The following is a 17,650-nucleotide window of genomic DNA, read 5'->3' as shown; positions in this document are numbered from 1 at the left end:
CTAATGAGCAGCACCCAAGCGCCCCTGCTGCCTGCCATTCGGTGGAGTGGAAGGTGCACCGCATGGGACAGCGCAGAGGTGAGCGGTCACCCTTCTTCCACATTTGGCTTTCAGGAAACAAGCGAGGGGAGGGTGCAGAGGTGTCATTTGACACCGATGACAGCTTATTTATTTCCTACGCCTAAGAGCTTAAGAGCCAGGGCAGGAAGGCAAGAAGCAGCTACCTCCTGTAAGGACGAGCTGTGCGGGAGAGGTGATGCTGGCAGCTGCCCTCGCCGCCTCCAACTCCAGCACCATGAATGTGTCTGCTCACCTCCACTTTGTCGGAGGGTACGTGCCCTCTGACTCCAAGGACTGGAGGACCATCGTGCCGGCTCTCTTAGTGGCCGTCTGCCTGGTGGGCTTCATGGGGAACGTTTGCGTGATTGGTGTCCTCCTTCATAGCGCTTGGAAAGGAAAGCCGTCCATGATCCACTCCCTGATTCTGAATCTCAGCCTGGCCGATCTCTCTCTCCTGCTGTTTTCTGCACCCGTCCGAGCTACAGCATACTTCAAAGGTGTTTGGGATCTCGGCTGGTTTGTGTGCAAGTCCTCTGACTGGTTCATCCACACGTGCATGGCAGCCAAGAGCCTGACGATTGTTGCAGTGGCCAAGGTATGCTTCATGTTTGCGAGTGACCCCGCCAAGCAAGTGAGTATCCGCAGCTGCACCATCTGGTCAGTGCTGGTGGCCATCTGGGCTGTGGCTAGCCTGCTGCCGCTGCCAGAATGGTTCTTCAGCACCACCCGGCTTCACGCAGGGGTGGAAGTGTGCCTCATGGATGTACCCCCCATGGCCGAAGAGTTCATGGCAACGTTTGGTAAGCTCTACCCTCTCCTGGCATTTTGCTTCCCGTCACTCTTTGCCAGTTTTTATTTCTGGAGAGCTTATGGCCAGTGTAAAAAGCGGGGAACTAAGACTCAGAATCTTAGAAACCAGCTGCGCTCAAAGCAACTCACGGTGATGTTGCTGAGCATTGCTGTCACCTCCGCTGTTCTGTGGCTCCCGGAGTGGGTGGCCTGGCTGTGGATATGGCATGTGAAAGCTGGAGGCCCGGCCCCACCGCAAGGCTTTATAGCCCTGTCTCAAGTCCTCCTGTTTTCCATCTCTTCGGCAAATCCTCTGATTTTTCTAGTGATGTCAGAGGAGTTCAAGGAAGACTTGAAAAGCTTATGGAGATGGATGATAACCAGAAAGCAACCAACTGCCTCAGAATCTCAGAAAACACCAGCGGGTAACTCGGAGGTCCCTCCCGACAATGCTCCATCTCCTGAGTCCCCAGCATCCATACCAGAGAAAGAGAAAACTGGCTCTCCCTCCTCCAACACAGAGAAAACTGAGAAGGCACAGGTTCCCATCCTCCCTGATGTAGAGCAGTTCTGGCACGAGAGGGACACAGTCCCTTGTGTACAAGAGAATGACCCTATCCCCTGGGAACGTGAAGATCAGGAGACAGGAGATTGTGATAAATAGGTTAAGTCTCAAAGCAAAACAAATTGTGATGATTGCATTTAATTTACTTGTAGTGCTGCTTGTCGATACTACAGCCTTTACCACGTAAGACACGGTAAAATTATTAACGTTAGGAATTACAAAAGCGCTTCACAGTATGCATTTTCAAAATGTGCGATTTGGTAAGACCACCACAGTAAGGGTAATGACTCTGTTTCAGAATTATATGCTGGCAGTCCAAAGAATTAATCTAAGTGTTGGGTGAAGATGCTTCTGGCACACTCGACTAGACATTCCAGCTATTTTGTCCCTTGTTCACAATCATGGTTTTACTGGGTACTCCTTAGGACCACCTTGTACTGGCTCGAGCAGAGCCCATCTTTGCCAAAAGCTGAACTCCTTTACTTTTACTCCAGAACCTGCTAGCCTTAAGCATCCCTTATCAGACTTTATTTCATATAACCAAAGCTCAAAATCTACTTCCACCGAAGAGATTTTAAACACATCAATGAGTGCTAAGGAGTGTTCTTCATTTGCTTAATCCATGCAGAATTTCCATGACTGAAGGTTAGAGTAAGGACCACTGCCTTATTGTGGGTTTTCAAACCATGGCTTATTTTGGCCCAGTTTAAGTAAATGCACTTTGCCTTATCCTAAAACCTGCTTCACTTTGCAAAGCCACCTCTGTGAGTCTGAGGACTTTAGCAGCTCAGCAGGACATTCTAAATTCTGATATGGAGAAAGAACTTTTAAAACTGCCCTTCCTTCTCTTCCCAATTACCTGTTCCTCCCAATACCTCCTTTCGGTCAAGATAAGCAGAAGCTATGGTTAATGATACAAGGTAGTAATTGCTGAATACAACCCTCAAGTACAAAGAATGGTCATCCTTCTTGTCAAATAGTACTGTCTCCTGAATACTGTAACTTGAATCCTGCCCGAGGCTTAAAATTTCTCAGGGTCTTTGTTATAAAGATGATCAGGAGTAACAAGGAAAGTGTAAAAAAGAAAACAGAATTAGGAAAAGAAAAACTCCATGGATACAAGACAGAACTTGGGTAAGAACAGAAAACAAACAGCACAAGGGGTGATGCAGAGAGAAAAGCAGTGCTATTAAATTTTGTGTCCCCAAACATATTTATTACCAGCATAATTCTAGTAAAAGGCAGTAACTATTCACTTTATGGCAAGGTAAAGCATACCCAATAAAACATGATTATGATACATTTCTTTCCCTATTAAATATAAGGACACTTATCCACGATTCTTGATTACTTTGTAATGGAAATCTAGGGTATCTGCAGGGAGGGGGGTCCCTCAGAAAAAAACCGCCTTTAGGACGAGCCACAGAGAACTTAAAAGATAAAAATATGCTGTGGATGGAACTTTCATTTTTTAAAAAATGTCTGTGGGTTTTTGGGGTTGCTTTTCATCTTTACAAATGGTTGTGGTTTGCCTTTTTTTTTTTTTTTAAACAGAAGATAGGGCTGTTTCCATTTTACTTGGTTCATTACAAATTTTATTTTAAGGCTCACAAGATCACAAAGTACAATTTAACCCAAATATCCAAATACTGTTTGGTGAGACAATAGTTATACAAAGGGATTACCTTTAAAATTGTCTGTGATGAACTATTTGAAGATTGTTCATTATATATAGTAAATGTTGGATATAAGCTTCCAGTGTTTGACATTTTAACTTATCAACAAATAAAAACAATTGCTTTACTTCAGATAGTTTTTGAGACTTAAAAAGCTGTCTTTGTCTTGAACGCTCCTTTCAAAATCATCATTTGGCACAATGGGGCTTTCTGGGGAGGTCAGAGCTTCACACTGATAGAGGTCTCAGGGTAAACTGAAGCAAGTATTTTTAAGGAGTTTGCAGGTAAGTGCCAAATCAAGATGGACATTCTGAGACAGTGTAATTACAGTGACCTTTTCATTAAGAACCTAATACACAGTCTTGACTTGATCTTTTAAAGAATCTTGCATAGTAAAGTTTGATTTGCACCTTAAATGAACAATCAATCCCAAACACTTTACAAAAGAAGTAGAAATCAGAATAAGTTATCACCAAACCATTTTTTTCCACACTTTTCAACTGTGAGAAACAGATAGTGGGCAAACAACATTGTGTAGAATTCAGAAAAATAAAGCATTTTAGAAAGTTCACTTTTGTAGGTCAGTTATATATTCCTAGAATAGTTGTGCTCCTTTTAGCAAACACAGTAGTTTCATTTCTCACAGAACTTAAAAGCCACTCAATGGAATTATAAAAATGACCTTAAAAAAAAAGCAAAAAAAGTGGTGGTGGGGTGGAGGGGTGGGTGGATATCTTAATGATCAGTTGTACAGATTAAGACCTTAGTCAGGTAATTCCAGTCTCCTATATACATAATTTCTGTGGCACTTAATATACTTAAGCTAAGTACTAAGTAACATAAGTGTGGACGAGTCTGTATCTGCATGTGATGTGTCTGTGTGCACATGACATGCAAATACAGATCTATCAGCACTTAATCATTTTGTTTTGTTGTGATCACAACCGGTCTAACAGGGAAAAGAAATTATACATGTAACATATTTTTCTTAAGCATTTATGTGGTACTCTGAAATGAGAAATCTGCGAAGGAATGAGACACAGAAGTCTTTAAACTGGGGAGATACAGCTACAAATAAGTGGGGGGATCAAAGGTGGGTGTCAGGGTATGATGTGCAGGACACACTGAAAGGGTGCCAAGAAGGCATCAATCACCCATATGGTAATATAAAAGACAAAAACAAGAAAAGAAATAAAAAGATCGGCATCTTCTTGCCACGAAGCAGTAAGATATTGCTAAGAGACCAAGCACCAAAATGGTTTTTTACATTCCTTCCCTTTTATATTGCAAATAATTTATTATATGCAAGCCTTTAAAAATTATGTGATATTTAAGATGTAAAGTCAACTTTCTTTGTGCCAAATTAATTTGCTATAGCTTCTAAGAACAGGTTTAAAAGAAGTTTCTTTTATAAATTCTGTAACAATAATCATATACAATCCACATATATAAAAAGGGTTGGTTTATTGTAGTTCAAATACATAAACTGAACATTCAAACATCTTAAAATTAAACTTTAGAAACAAAAGTTTAACATTCAAACAGGAGTATAGTTTACAGGGAACACCCAAGAAAGGTAATTTGTTGTCTAATCCAGAATATTGATAAAGATCACTTAATGGTAAATAAAACGTGTTTAGCCAGCAGTTCTATTCTGGCCAACATGTTAGTTATGACCGTGGTTCCATACCTGAGAAGAAATAACTAAATAAATCTTCTCTTAGGCTAAACAACAAGACTTGGCCTATAATTCTGAGGGGATAATCAAAGCACATTAAGTGAACAAACAAAACTAAAGTGTTCTTTAGAGACAAAGGTAAAAGTATGTCCATTATAATAATCTTAGCCTCTGGAAGATAAGAATTCAATTTTCAGTGTTTTCTCTTTTACCCGCTTTAAAAAACAAAATCAAAACAAAACAAACCCCAACTTAGGTTTTTCTTGGAGTCTGTGGTATTTGCATCTTGCAAGTTCAAACCACAAATGCTCTTACGTCTTGCATGTTTAACACTGCTAGAAAGAACGTCACCAAAAGTCACTGACTTCCACACCTCTTATAAAAGGATGATTTTTAGCTTCGAGATTTTAGATTTACTAGAGACAGCCTATATTTGAGTATGTATGTCAGTCATGCCACACAAAGAAAAGCATAAATTATTTCCAAAGTGTTCTCTGTTCAGAAACTGTTCACGAATGCTTCTCCTTCTGTTCGTCAGATGGTTCTGCAATAGTTTGACTAATGCACATACATGTAAAAACCTGAAAATTGGCTCATGCAAGCGTTCTGACTTCAGATACCCCTGTGGAAGAGTACTGAGAATTATTTTGTTGATCGTCTCGTGGGCTCTGATGCTGTGGGAGGTGGGGGTGGACCCCGGCGATCGAGGTCATCCACATATGCCACAATCAGTTTACGCCTCTCCTCGGGCACACAGTCTAGTACTAGATACCGTTTGTCGTTCTGCAAAATTTTTTCTACATCTTTCAGGTGCTGATCAGATTCCTGGATTAGCTTTTTGGATCTGAAATAAGAAAAGAAGTCCAAGAATTACTGACTGCTGTTCATAGGTCTTTCAGAAATGAGCTGGAAATGTCCATCTAGTTCCTAATCGTGTTTCCATTTTATTTTTTTTTAAGAAAAATTTCACTGCAGTGGTCACCTCTGTAAGTCGCCTCAGCAAAGACTCCAAGGAGTGAAAGGGCCTCAGAAGCTGAATTACCCTCCCACCCCTACTGGTGGTCCCTCCAGATCAGGGCTGAGGGTGGGTGGGTAAATCTTGCCCGTGCTGTACCTGTTCTGTGGATGAACAGAGGACTTCAGTCTGCGGGGCTGCCAATCCCAGCATCTCTCACAAGCTTTCACTTTCACATCTTTCACTAAATTAACTATAAAAATGTAGAAAGAAGTCTTACTTCACATCTAATTTAAAAGCCCAAGCTGATGCAAAACATTAAGGATCCTGACCAAAAAATCCAATGACAAAATACCTAAAAACCACACCCTCAGCACTATCTATCCTCCCGTGCACATACCCTTCATTAAGATGTTTCCAATTTTTCCCTTAAAGGAAGAAAAACTAGAGCATGAAACAAAACTGTTTCCTGCACACTGACCGCTAAGCAATGTAAACTCATTTTCCTGATGGTCAACTGTTGGGAATGTGGAACTATTGGGCATGTTACGGAGAAATCTTGTTTCAAAACTCTGATTTTATCATTTAGAATTTTTAAAGGTTCCAGCAAATTGCTATCGTCTGAAAAAAAAAAAAAGTAATAGTTTCTGCTGAGCTTAAATAAGATGATTTCAAGCTTTCAAACTGTTCCATAACACTGAATAGTCTCCACAGGAAACAAAGATAATGAATAGTGAAGGACTTATTTTAAAAGTCTCTTCACAGACACAATTCTTAAATAGTAATGGTACTCCTAAAAAAGCAGTGAAGTAAAAACAAAAGTGTGTTTAAAAAACTGGATGGGTGGGTAACACAAAATAAGAATTGACATCTGGGCCCTTTCTTTAAAAAAAAAAAAAAAAAAAGGTAAGGTAGACATGGGCTGTATTTGGCCTTTGATAAAAGTTTGCTTCTTCTTATTCCTAAAAATTAATTATGTCAACATGTGTGTGAATGCAAAGAATGCTTTGGCCATCAGAGTAAGGACTAGTAAAGACAATGACTGCTGATATGAAACATTTCATTACACACACCTATAGGTTATAAATTTGGTCTCTTTCAAAAGCGTCCTGAAGTCAGCTTTGGCTGTGATGTATTTGTCTCTGATGTATTCTTCAAACTCTCTTTGTTTTTTCTGCAAAAAGACAGTAAGATTAGAAAAAAAAGTCACTAATTCCAAAATCAGAATCAATTATTTATTAAACCAGTTAAGTCACATCATAAATAATTCAAAAGAAAAAGCCACTGAGGTGCATTTTTGTTCATGTAACATTCACTGAAATGCAAAATGCACAATGTACAATTTTTAAGGCCAAAAGAAACCAGGAGGGAATCCCTGGGTGGCTCAGCGGTTTAGGGCTTGCCTTTGGCCCGGGGCACAATCCTGGAGTCCCAGGATCAAGTCCCACATCCGGCTCCTGGCATGGAGCCTGCTTCTCCCTCTGCCTGTGTCTCTGCCTCTCTCTCTCTCATAAATAAATAAATAAATCTTTCAAAAAAACAAAAACAAAAAAACCAGGAACAAGGTCCCATACACTGTATGAGCAGTAGCTAAACTCGAGGGCTTGCTAGGGATGACACTATGCTGAGGGTCTGAGGAGGCTATTGTTCCTAACAACCTCAAGCAGTAGACACTCTTAAAAATAAAGAGATTAAGGGGTGGGGTAAACTCGCCATTCCATAGATTGTATTTATATCACCTAGCACCAAAAGCATTTAGCTTTTCTAGTAAGGGAACAGGAAGTGATGAGGATAAGCTCTTTGGGCAAAAAAAATAAAGTAAAAAAAGACTGTCAATTCCAAACAATCAGAAAAGTTAGAAACTGAGACTGGATCGATCAGCTGTTCGTCTACCACTCCCTCCCAGCCATGAGTATGCTGTGGCCCACACATCTAAAACCCAACTTATTAAAAAAGCAAGAGGGGAAAGAATATTACATCTATGGGGCTATGCACCCTAGACCTGGAGAAATCAACCAGGAAAGGGCAATGATGGAGACAGAGAATAAATGAAAAGCCAAGGATAAACTAAGACTGTGGTCAACTATGCTGCCCTCGCCATCAGTCACTATTTCAGAACCCAGCTTGAGTTTGTTTTCCATACAGGAGGCAGAGTGTACCAGAAGGGAGCTCTACTTCTACACACTTCACGGGGCTCTGACCACCTGGTCCCAACTGTCAGAGAGAATGTATTTACCTAGTCGGACCCAACTATACAATAAAAAAAACCCCACAGCTTCATTAAAGTTCTAACATCCCCAAACAGAGGCTTGACTCCAAGGATTAAATTTTTTAAGTTTCTACTGTGCTTTCTTGTTAATGTATCATGCAAGATACAAAATATGAATTTAAAATTCAGATTTCTTTCTCAAACAGTTACAAATTATTCACCTAACACCATCAATTCCATTTTGGTCAAGAAACTAGTGGTACTGTTAAGCACCCAATTAATATTTACAAACTGACAGTAAGTAAATCTCAGACAAAATCCTCTTACCCTGTCGCTGGAGGAGAACTTAATGCACCGAGGATCTTCCTTAATGATTTTTTTTACTTCTTTCCATGTGGATGTTAAGGTAATCTTTGAAAGGCAAGTGAATAAAAAAAAGGAAATATGACTCACTTTTATTGAGGGTCAAAGGGGAGCATACCTGGTACACGACATCACACACTGACCTGCCACCTCCTGTATTGCCCAAACTTAACTGGACTAATTAAAGGACAGGGAAGCAGCTTTAATGAAATTTCTTTCTGGCTTGCCACAAGAGTTATTTTCATGGCCATACTTCAATGAGCCTAAGACTATCACCTAGCAAGCCTTGCAAACTCCATAGATCACACCATAACTTCTAAAGAAACCATCATCAAAAAGAGATCAGAGAATCAGGAGAAAACCTGAACAGAGGGTACGTAGAAGGGGGCCACTGTACCACACTGAAGATGAAGCAAAAGATGGAATCTATTAAGCCTATCATCGGAAGGGACCAATGATCATACAGCTAGGGACATGAATTACCAAAGGAGCAAATACGAATGTGAAAACTGCAGAAGGAAGTAATTTCTATATAGTAAGACTGCCATTAACATTTTACTTAAAAAAAGGAAAAATAAAATCAAAGAAAGGGTCATAAAACCCATGAATTCCAGTAATGGACCTAAACACCATGACACCAATAATCACATCGATGTTTTACTTTTGGAATTATTCATGAAGGCCCATCTAGATTTAAACAGGGAAAATAAGGAACTTACTGCAGAAGTTTCATCCAGAAGTTGCCTAAAGTGCTCCCTCTTCTTTTTGGTAAGTGCTTCAATGTGTTCATTAAAAAGCTTCTCCTTCTCCTCTCTTTCCAACAAAGATCCAGATTCCCAACGGTGATCTTTCCGCAGAGTCCTCCGAGTATCAGACCATGACACATCTGAAGAACGTACCTAAAAACATACCAAGAAATTCTATCACCATAGACTTCTCATATTTCAACAATAAAAGACTTACTTACTTAGGTTTAAAATGATACATTTAATAATGAAAGGAGCTACTGGTGATTCCACCTTAGTTAAGCAGCCACTGAAAATCTACTTCTTTAAAGCCAAAAAGCCCACCTCTCAGAGCTCACCTAAAGCTATCAAGTATGGATTGACAGGTGGAGACGGATGAAGGGAAGAGCTTCTAACTTAACATCTTGCCAACTTTCAGTAGGAGAAATGGTACAAATAAAACAGGAAATATCTTACTGAAGTACTAAAGAGGTCACAGGAGAAAAAAAACACTCAACAAATCTTGAGCTCAAATGTACACTTATCAATTTCCAGCATAAGCAAGAATTAACATGGCTAATAAGAAAAGGTATGACGGATCAGGCTGGCTCAATAACCAGCAGAAAGGTATCCTTCATGGCTGCAAATGGCATCACAAGTTATTGCTAGTCACACAGCAGCCAATGCTAAGGAATATGAGAGGTTGAAAAGACACGTAAGGAAAAAAATGCAAAAAAAAAAAAGCAAAAGTATTTATCTAACCAACATTTATCAAGCACTGAAAAACGTGTCAGCTAAACATGAAGTTTGATATTGTAAAAACAAATAAGATACTATGCCTTCCGTCAAACAACTCACTTTTTTAAGAAAAGAGGCATATACGCAAATAACAGCAACAGCACGTAGTATATGCTGCAGAGATGTATCTGAACATATGGTGGCAAAGGGGAATAGGAAAAACAGATCTGCCTTAAACGAGCCAAGATCAACCTCACAAAAGAGATACTTGAGTGTTCTCTTGAAGAATGAGTTTGCATCAGGAGGCATTCGAGGTGGAGGGATTGGCATGAGCAATGACGGATTCGTTAATGTAAGTATGATTCATTAGAGGTAGTTCAGAAAGGCTGGGGCTTAGAGGGCAAGAGAGGAAACCAGAGGATAACATAATATGAAGGTGGGTGAGTCAAGGAATGAACAGCCTATATATTACGCTAGGAAGACGAAATTTTAAATGTAGGTGACCACTAGAAGCCAGGAGAACATTCTCTCTGCAAGCCACAGGAAGAGTGCAAAATAGTATTTGGTTTTTATGAAGATTTCTGTGACTGCAATAAAGAGGATGAATTTGGGGAAAGTAAAAGCAGGGAGAACAATCAGGAAATGACTGTAACTGTCCAGAGAAATGAAAGAGGAAACTGAAAACAGATCAGCAGAATCAAGAAAAGAAATCAGAAGAGACAGTAGTAAAGAGCCCTTACAAAAGAAGAGAGGAGAAACAGCAGGAGAGACGGTGACATGGAGAGAGGACAAAACAAGCAGAACAGCAGAGCAGCCTTCGGCATTCACTGTCTGGAGAAAACCCTACACACATCAACAACCCTGGGTGATGCAGAAGGGTTTGTCAAAACAATTCCAGGGTATCTCCTGGGGTCAGTATACTTCCAGTCCTAGATCTTATACCATCTACATGTATAATAATTCATCACCACAGTAATGACCCTAAATCATCAAGAAAAAGGTTTAATTAATTACATTCAACACTTGTTTATTAGTACGGCATTCAGCATGTGATAATTTAATTATTTAATTTATATTCAGCATGTGATAATTTAATTAATTTCTATCAAGATTTAAAAAATTGTCTTTGAGGGACATAAGATAATTATGGGTGACTCAGTGGCTGAGCATCTGCCTTCAGCTCAGGGCGTAATCCCCAGGATCGAGTTCCACATCAGGGTCCCTGCATGAGCCTGCTTCTCCCTCTGCCTAGGTCTCTGCCTCTCTCTCTCTCTCATGAATAAATAAAATCTTTAAAAAAATTATCTTTGAGGCTAAAGGATTGTAAATTTTTATATACACAAAATATCTAACCTCTGAAAGTGTTAAATAACTAGGGTTTTCCTATTCTAATGGTGCTAATACCAAGAACTGCATTTGAAAACACTGTAATTTATAAAACAACTTAACAAATTATATCTCTGAGAGTCAATTTAAAGAGTATGAAAATTTTCACTAAACAAGGTAATAGATCTCAAATATCCAATACTTTGGGGGGGAGGGGAGGCAAGAATAATATATACCATGTCAGACAAAAGAGCCTTGAAATTCTGGATAGCTTCTTCTCGTTTGTGTTGCTCTCTCTCTCGATCTATTTCTTTTGTTTGTTCTGAACGAGCCTTCTGAACCTCTCTCTCTCGTTCTCGAAGGCTTGCCTCAATGCGGGCTTGCCTTTCAAGCTCCTTTTCTTTTTCAGAGTCTAAATTCTGTAAAAGTAAAATTATATTATCAAAATATGTTTCCACAGAATAACTAGTTTACCAAACAGAAAATTTCAACCCTGGTTTTTATCAAGAATATACCTGAACGCTATACCACCTCATTTCCACACCAACTACTAGAGATCCTTATATTAAGAATACCAACAAGAAAAATTCCAAATCCCAGGGGACCTGGGTGGCTGTGGGTTAAGCATCTGCCTTCAGCTCAGGTCCTGATCCCGGGGTCCTGGGATGGGAGCCCCACGTTGGTTTCCCTGCTCAGCAGGGGGGGTCTGCTTGTCCCTCTGCCTCTGCCCATACTCCCCAACCCTTCTGCTCCTATTCTCCTTCTTGCCCTTGGTCTCAAATAATAAAGTCTTAAAAATAATTTTTTTTAAAAAAGACAAATTCCAAATCCCAAGAGGAGTGAATACCTTTATAATGCAATTAAGAATTTTATTGTTCAAAAAAATTTTTGATTATTCCATGTTTACAGTACAAGTAAAAACAATGGTTACCTTGGCTATTTTTTCAATGTACTGTTTGAAAAGGTCTTCTCTCATTGATGAACTATCCACTGCTTTGTAACGTGGATCACTTTCTACTTTGTCTTTTACTTTGCTCCATCTGGACTGACTGTCCAAGTGATGATTAGATAATAGTTCAAAGAAATCCGATTTAATCTGTATTTCAAAACATGTAGTGGGATTGAGGGGGGAGATGTACCATGAGAAATTCCTCATATGCAAATGTTTGTAAGCAGAAAGAACTATTCACTTACCTTAAAGACAAGAATAGTAACTTTTTAAATGCATTTATAGCAGAATACTTTTTAGTAAAAAAGTATCAAAATTGCTCTTTTAGGAAAAATATAAAAATCAACACACATATAAGCTCTCATTTAAAATCTACCAAATTCAAAACAAATAATTTTCTCCAACGAAATTATTCAAATACAGAGAAAAAATCTTCTTAGGTTGTTTTTAACTTTTTCATTTCATAACTGCCATTTTTTTAAAATAAAAAACAAGAATTCACATTCATTTTTAGGTAAGATTCAGGCTTATGAACTGACAGTAAACTATACTGTAACATCAAGACAGGAAGAATGACCTATTTCTTGTTACTACAGGGGAATTTGGAAAAAGCTGAGCACAAATAAGTCTCATTCATTCAGAGCTTGAAACTAATTGTCAAATGTTTAAAAACAGGTAAAGAGCAGGGTAAATTTTTGTATTTTAGTTTAAAAAAGCAATCTTCGCACTCTTACATATAAAATTACAGAATTTCTATGGTTATAATCAGTAATTATGCAAACTATATTCAGATTTTTTGTACTTTTTAGTCATTAATCATGTATGCTTTTACCATTATATAACTCAAAAGTATTAATGAATTAACATTCTTAACCCATCAATTACCAAGTCAGTAACATTATACCAAGAGTAAAAATGGTATTAATCCTTTAGCGTTAGCATATACAATACTTAAAACCCCACTCCCAAACTGTAATTCTCATTTTCTTTAGGGAAGAAAGGGACAAGGTAGGCATTTATTTTTTATGCACCTTTGAGGACCTGTTTTAAAATTTAATCTTAAATTATCTTACACTCCCTACCAGGGGAGACACACGAGGTAACAATTTAATAGAGGATTCCGATCATCTCAAGAACCTCGCCTCCCCATAAGAGTTAAACATGCTGGCTTCCTACCTGACGGAGGGAATGAGAAATTAGGAATGGAATCATTCCTTTTTCCTATTCAAACCTTCACTTCCTCTATGAGAGGATTAAAAGGGAGGACGGTGTTCTTTCTGGAAAATACCTTGAAAGTTGTAAGAAAAAGTTTCCCTATCAGAGAATTTTTTAAAAGACAAGAGCTAACACCAGCTGTGGATTTCTTTACTACTAAACTTGGCTCTTGCCTTTGTGTGCAATAGTAAGAAATACTCATAAAGCCAGTATTTCCAGACAATGAAAAAAGAAACTACTTGATATAGTGATGTAACACTTTTCCTGTTCATCTTGTCTGCTTTGTATCTGACATGATGAACACCCAATTCCTAGATGCATATAACTACAAAGCAAAGTTGACAAAATTCATGTTAAATAAAGCATGCAAGCTGTATCAAATAGGAATCCTTCCAAGCCGTAGGAATTTATATTGACTTAAAGACAATTTTCACATATTAGACACAAAACCTATAAAGGATTAACACATAGGTTTTAAAAATGTGTGATATATAAACAAAGTGAACTTTAAATAAAGTTAATCTTCCTTCCACTGTGGATACTATCATGACAGGCTTATTATGTGGTTTACCAAAACTGCTACCTATATGGGAATTATTTAACAATTGTAAATGTAATTTAAAAAAAACAAAAAGTAAATACCACTAGCAGCAATCTGAGGCCCTATATTCCCTATTTTCTTCTCTCTCCAAATGGAAATACCTTACCATCTATGTTGTTCAGTTTAATAAGGAAATGTAGTCTCCATAGCCTGTAACTGTAACAAAAATGCTTAACTTGTTCAAGATGAAATTTAAGGGAGGGTCGAGAGAAAAATGCCAACTTCATGAGGATTAACTCTATTTATATGCAACTTCAAATGTGTTATTCCAAAAAGCATATTATTTGAACTGTAATTTTATAAAATTTGGTTATAATAACTAAAAATTATAATAAACACTTAAAAGCAGATATTTTGGCAAACTAAACAGTTTAGTAAAAATAAGCATTTTAAAAAAAATGCTTAGTTTTAGGGGCATTTTTTATAAAATGGAATATTATCAGTAAAAGCTATATGAAACATGTCTTCTGAAAGAAAAAAAAAGGCGACTTCATCAAAAGTCAATGTCCTTCATAGGTTTTTGACTCAGCAAATAATTACCTTTAAACCTTTACTATTCAGCTATTAATTGCATTATCTCAATGCTACAAGAAACAGCTAGAGAATCACAAGAATAAAGAAAAAAAATCCAATGCTACTAAGCACTAATCCTACTATTCAATTACACATAGTTAAAATGTGATTTTTAAAAACCAGTAGACAATAAACTTCCTAAAAATGAGCACAATAAAAGTCATGAAGAAAGTGGTAAAACTTCATTAACCAGCTACTTTTCAGAATGTAAATATAAAATATACTATATTTAAACCCCTGAAGATTTGTTTCCACAGTCTAGTTAGTAATTTTGCATTCTTTCAACTGACTGAGAAAGTTTCACTTTAGTAATTTCCTGCCTCTTTTTAAAAAATTTAGTAATGATACAAAACAAAACCTGCAATTTAGAGAATTTTACAATCAAAAGAAAATAAAGCTGAATATATTAGGTTTATTTAATGTCTATTTATTTCATTTCAATTAACATATTCTGGGCACAACTCTCACCATTTCATAAGGAAAAAGACTAAAAAAATGTAAAGTACCGGAACTGCGAGAGGCTAAGTCACCACACAGAGATACCAATTCTTTCCTCACTAGGGAATCCCATAATACTTTGGTATCAATGATTGACAGCTGTCAGACTGAAGTGATTGACAAGCAGCACAGTACAAAACTGTAAAGTCTATCCACTTGTTATAAAACAGAACACAAAATAGTTACTAAGAAGTGTTTAGAAAAAGAACATTAGTTACAAATGCAAACAGAAAAATTCAATTTGTATAAAAGCAATCACATAGAGTATCATTACTTGATTTTCTTTAATCAAATAGGCTATTACTAAAAGTCAAAAGTAGCAAACAATTCATTGACATGATTCTAATTCAACACTCAATTACGCACATTTCCTGAGAAGCATAATCATTGGGGGAAAAAAGTTAATAGTGAAATAATTCTGGAAGGATCTACACTGAGGCCCAATATATTATAAAATCAAGAAATTTCAGGTATTTCTGACAAAAGTTACTTCACCCAACATTTGCTATTTACAGTGAAAGAGGCTTCTTCCTAGTAAGAGTGCTTTACTCCCCCTAACAACATTTCTTAATAGAATTTGTGATGTTTTAACTTTCTGGAATAACAGGTCATTTTAAATGCCAAAAATGATTAGGCTTCAGAGTTCCTTTTTCTCCATTCACAAAGCACACAGGGACACTAAGGAGAGTGGCTATTATGTTTTGATGGTTCACGCACCACTGGTGCCATCTCCACCAGTCTGCTTCTCCAGTGGTGGGCTCCTCTCCACTAATGATAGTGCTATCAAATGACATTTGGAATTCATTAATCTTTAATAGCTGACCTTTATTTCTGATAAGCAATAATTTATATGTAAGATATGTTTACTAAAAGATTAGAAACTCACTAAAATGCTATCTTTTAGAAGGCAAAAAAGATAAAAAAAGCTTTTTGAAATTTAAAGGTTACCACTTATTAAGAATCTTGAAATCTTAACAGGCACCAGTGAGTAGACGATCTAACAGTTCTGGGTTTACTGGGCATCTCAGTATTAATAAATTGTAAATGTAAAATAAAATGTAAAGCAAATCTGTGTAGTTTAGCCAAGTTATTAAAATAAATATCATGGAAGTGAAGTGACAATTCATACATATAAACAATCGTAAAAGTTAACTTATAAAGCTAAACAGTAACTGTGGGTCCTGTAATTTATGCTCGTGAATGAGATTAGCAACACAGCCCCCCACATCAGTCCCTTTCTATTCACACTCCTGTCAATCACACCGCTGGAACTAAAACCATCTTACCTTCTCACCTCTGGTCTTCGAATCTTCTTTCTCTTTCTTCCTTGCAGCTGCCACAAATTCATTAAATAAGGCTTCTCGATCTTTCATCTTTTCGATGGCTTTGAATCTTGAATCTTTAGCATGCTTGGCTGCAAATTCACTAAAAGTAGCTCTGTAACAAAATGGCAAGTGTGCTAACTTTGGTAGAGCTATTTCTGCTTGTAGAAAGGTATAGCAGAAGACCATTTTGCCAGCAAGAGTATGTGCCAAAGAATCATGGAGTCCCTTATCTACCTAAATAGTGAACAATGAGCTACAGAAAGGAGTAAAAGATGGCTAAAGGGTGAAAATGTGGTTAGCAATTTGCAAGCTATCAGCATGATACTGGGGGATAACACATCAAAGAGCCAAAAAAATGTATGTGCTTCCAGAGACTTAAGAAGGCTGAATCTTGCTTCCAGCCATGGAGGAGTAACTTTATTGAATTAGCTCTTCTTCCAGAAACAATCATAAGACAAGACAAAATTTATGAAGCAACTGATTTTAAAACAGTGGACAACAGGTAAGAGTTCTAAGACTAAGGAGTGTCCCAACTGCCCTTTGCCATGGGACAATTTCCCGAGAAGTTATACTCCAAGGATATAGTGGTCTCAATAGCCATAAGCAGTAAGGATCAGAGTCTGGGTGCTAAAATAGCAGAGGAAGAAGCTATTGGAAGAGAGTACCCCATAATTATACCACAAAACAATTCCCCATGAGTAAGTAGACCACCAAGGCTGAACTGTCCCAAAGCAGGCAAAGACTACACTCCCCACCAAAGTGATACATAGAAACTGAGAAGTACAGAAAAAGAACATTAGAACAATAAAGTCCACAAAAGGTGCACCAGGGAGACAGAGCTGGACCACTGAAAAACCTTTCACCTTCCAAGATATGCACTGACAAAACCTTAAATCAAAGCTAAATTAAGGTCAGCCTGTAATAAAATGAACTGCCTGTGAAGAAAATACCCAGAATTTCCAACATTCAATAAGAAAACATTCAACATACAAAGAATGCATAATCTACACCAAAAAATTCTTTAAATCCACAGAAACTAACCCCCAAACGCCCAGATGTTGTTCTAGGCAGAGATAAATGTTTTATAATCTAATATATTATAATCTATTATAATTATACTGAAAGGATTAAAGAAAAATGGGTTCAAAGAACTAAAAACAAAGTCTTAATGAATGAAAAAAAGTTTCAGGGGAACTCTGGGTGGCGCAGCAATTTGGCGCCTGCCTTTGGCCCAGCGCGCGATCCTGGAGACCCGGGATCGAATCCCACATTGGGCTCCCGGTGCATGGAGCCTGCTTCTCCCTCTGCCTATGTCTCTGCCTCTCTCTCTCTCTCTCTCTCTGTGATTATCATAAATAAATATTAAAAAAATTTTTAAAAAAAGTTTCAGATATTGAAAACAGAA

General features: G+C 37.7%; 2 protein-coding genes across 7 annotated transcripts in view; one reads left to right on the top strand and one right to left on the bottom strand.

Moving 5' to 3' along the window:
- The first annotated feature begins 256 nt into the window (after positions 1-256).
- Positions 257-1,513, top strand: GPR151 (G protein-coupled receptor 151). The gene has a single exon (XM_077896450.1). It carries the CDS (start codon positions 257-259, stop codon positions 1,511-1,513), a length of 1,257 nt encoding a protein of 418 aa, XP_077752576.1.
- Positions 1,514-4,535: 3,022 nt separating this feature from the next.
- The window catches only part of TCERG1 (transcription elongation regulator 1), a 63,818-nt gene continuing 50,703 nt past the window's right edge, over positions 4,536-17,650 (bottom strand). For 5 of the 6 annotated variants that reach the window (XM_077897726.1, XM_077897727.1, XM_077897729.1 and 2 more), the window contains 7 exons: positions 16,207-16,357; positions 12,016-12,180; positions 11,321-11,503; positions 9,015-9,194; positions 8,260-8,343; positions 6,797-6,897; positions 4,536-5,612 (listed from right to left, as the gene is read on the bottom strand). In XM_077897726.1, the coding sequence (XP_077753852.1) occupies positions 5,411-5,612; positions 6,797-6,897; positions 8,260-8,343; positions 9,015-9,194; positions 11,321-11,503; positions 12,016-12,180; positions 16,207-16,357 (1,066 nt within the window). In that variant the 3' untranslated portion in view covers positions 4,536-5,410. Of the gene's footprint in view, positions 5,613-5,882; positions 5,977-6,796; positions 6,898-8,259; positions 8,344-9,014; positions 9,195-11,320; positions 11,504-12,015; positions 12,181-16,206; positions 16,358-17,650 lie in introns of all 6 variants that reach the window. The other variant, XR_013379722.1, reaches the window with a different exon arrangement.

The sequence above is a fragment of the Canis aureus genome, chromosome 5 (genome assembly GCF_053574225.1).
Source record: "Canis aureus isolate CA01 chromosome 5, VMU_Caureus_v.1.0, whole genome shotgun sequence".
Taxonomy (NCBI): Eukaryota; Metazoa; Chordata; class Mammalia; order Carnivora; family Canidae; genus Canis; species Canis aureus.
Note: the sequence above shows the minus strand (reverse complement) of the source record. Positions and strands in the feature narration are given on the sequence as shown.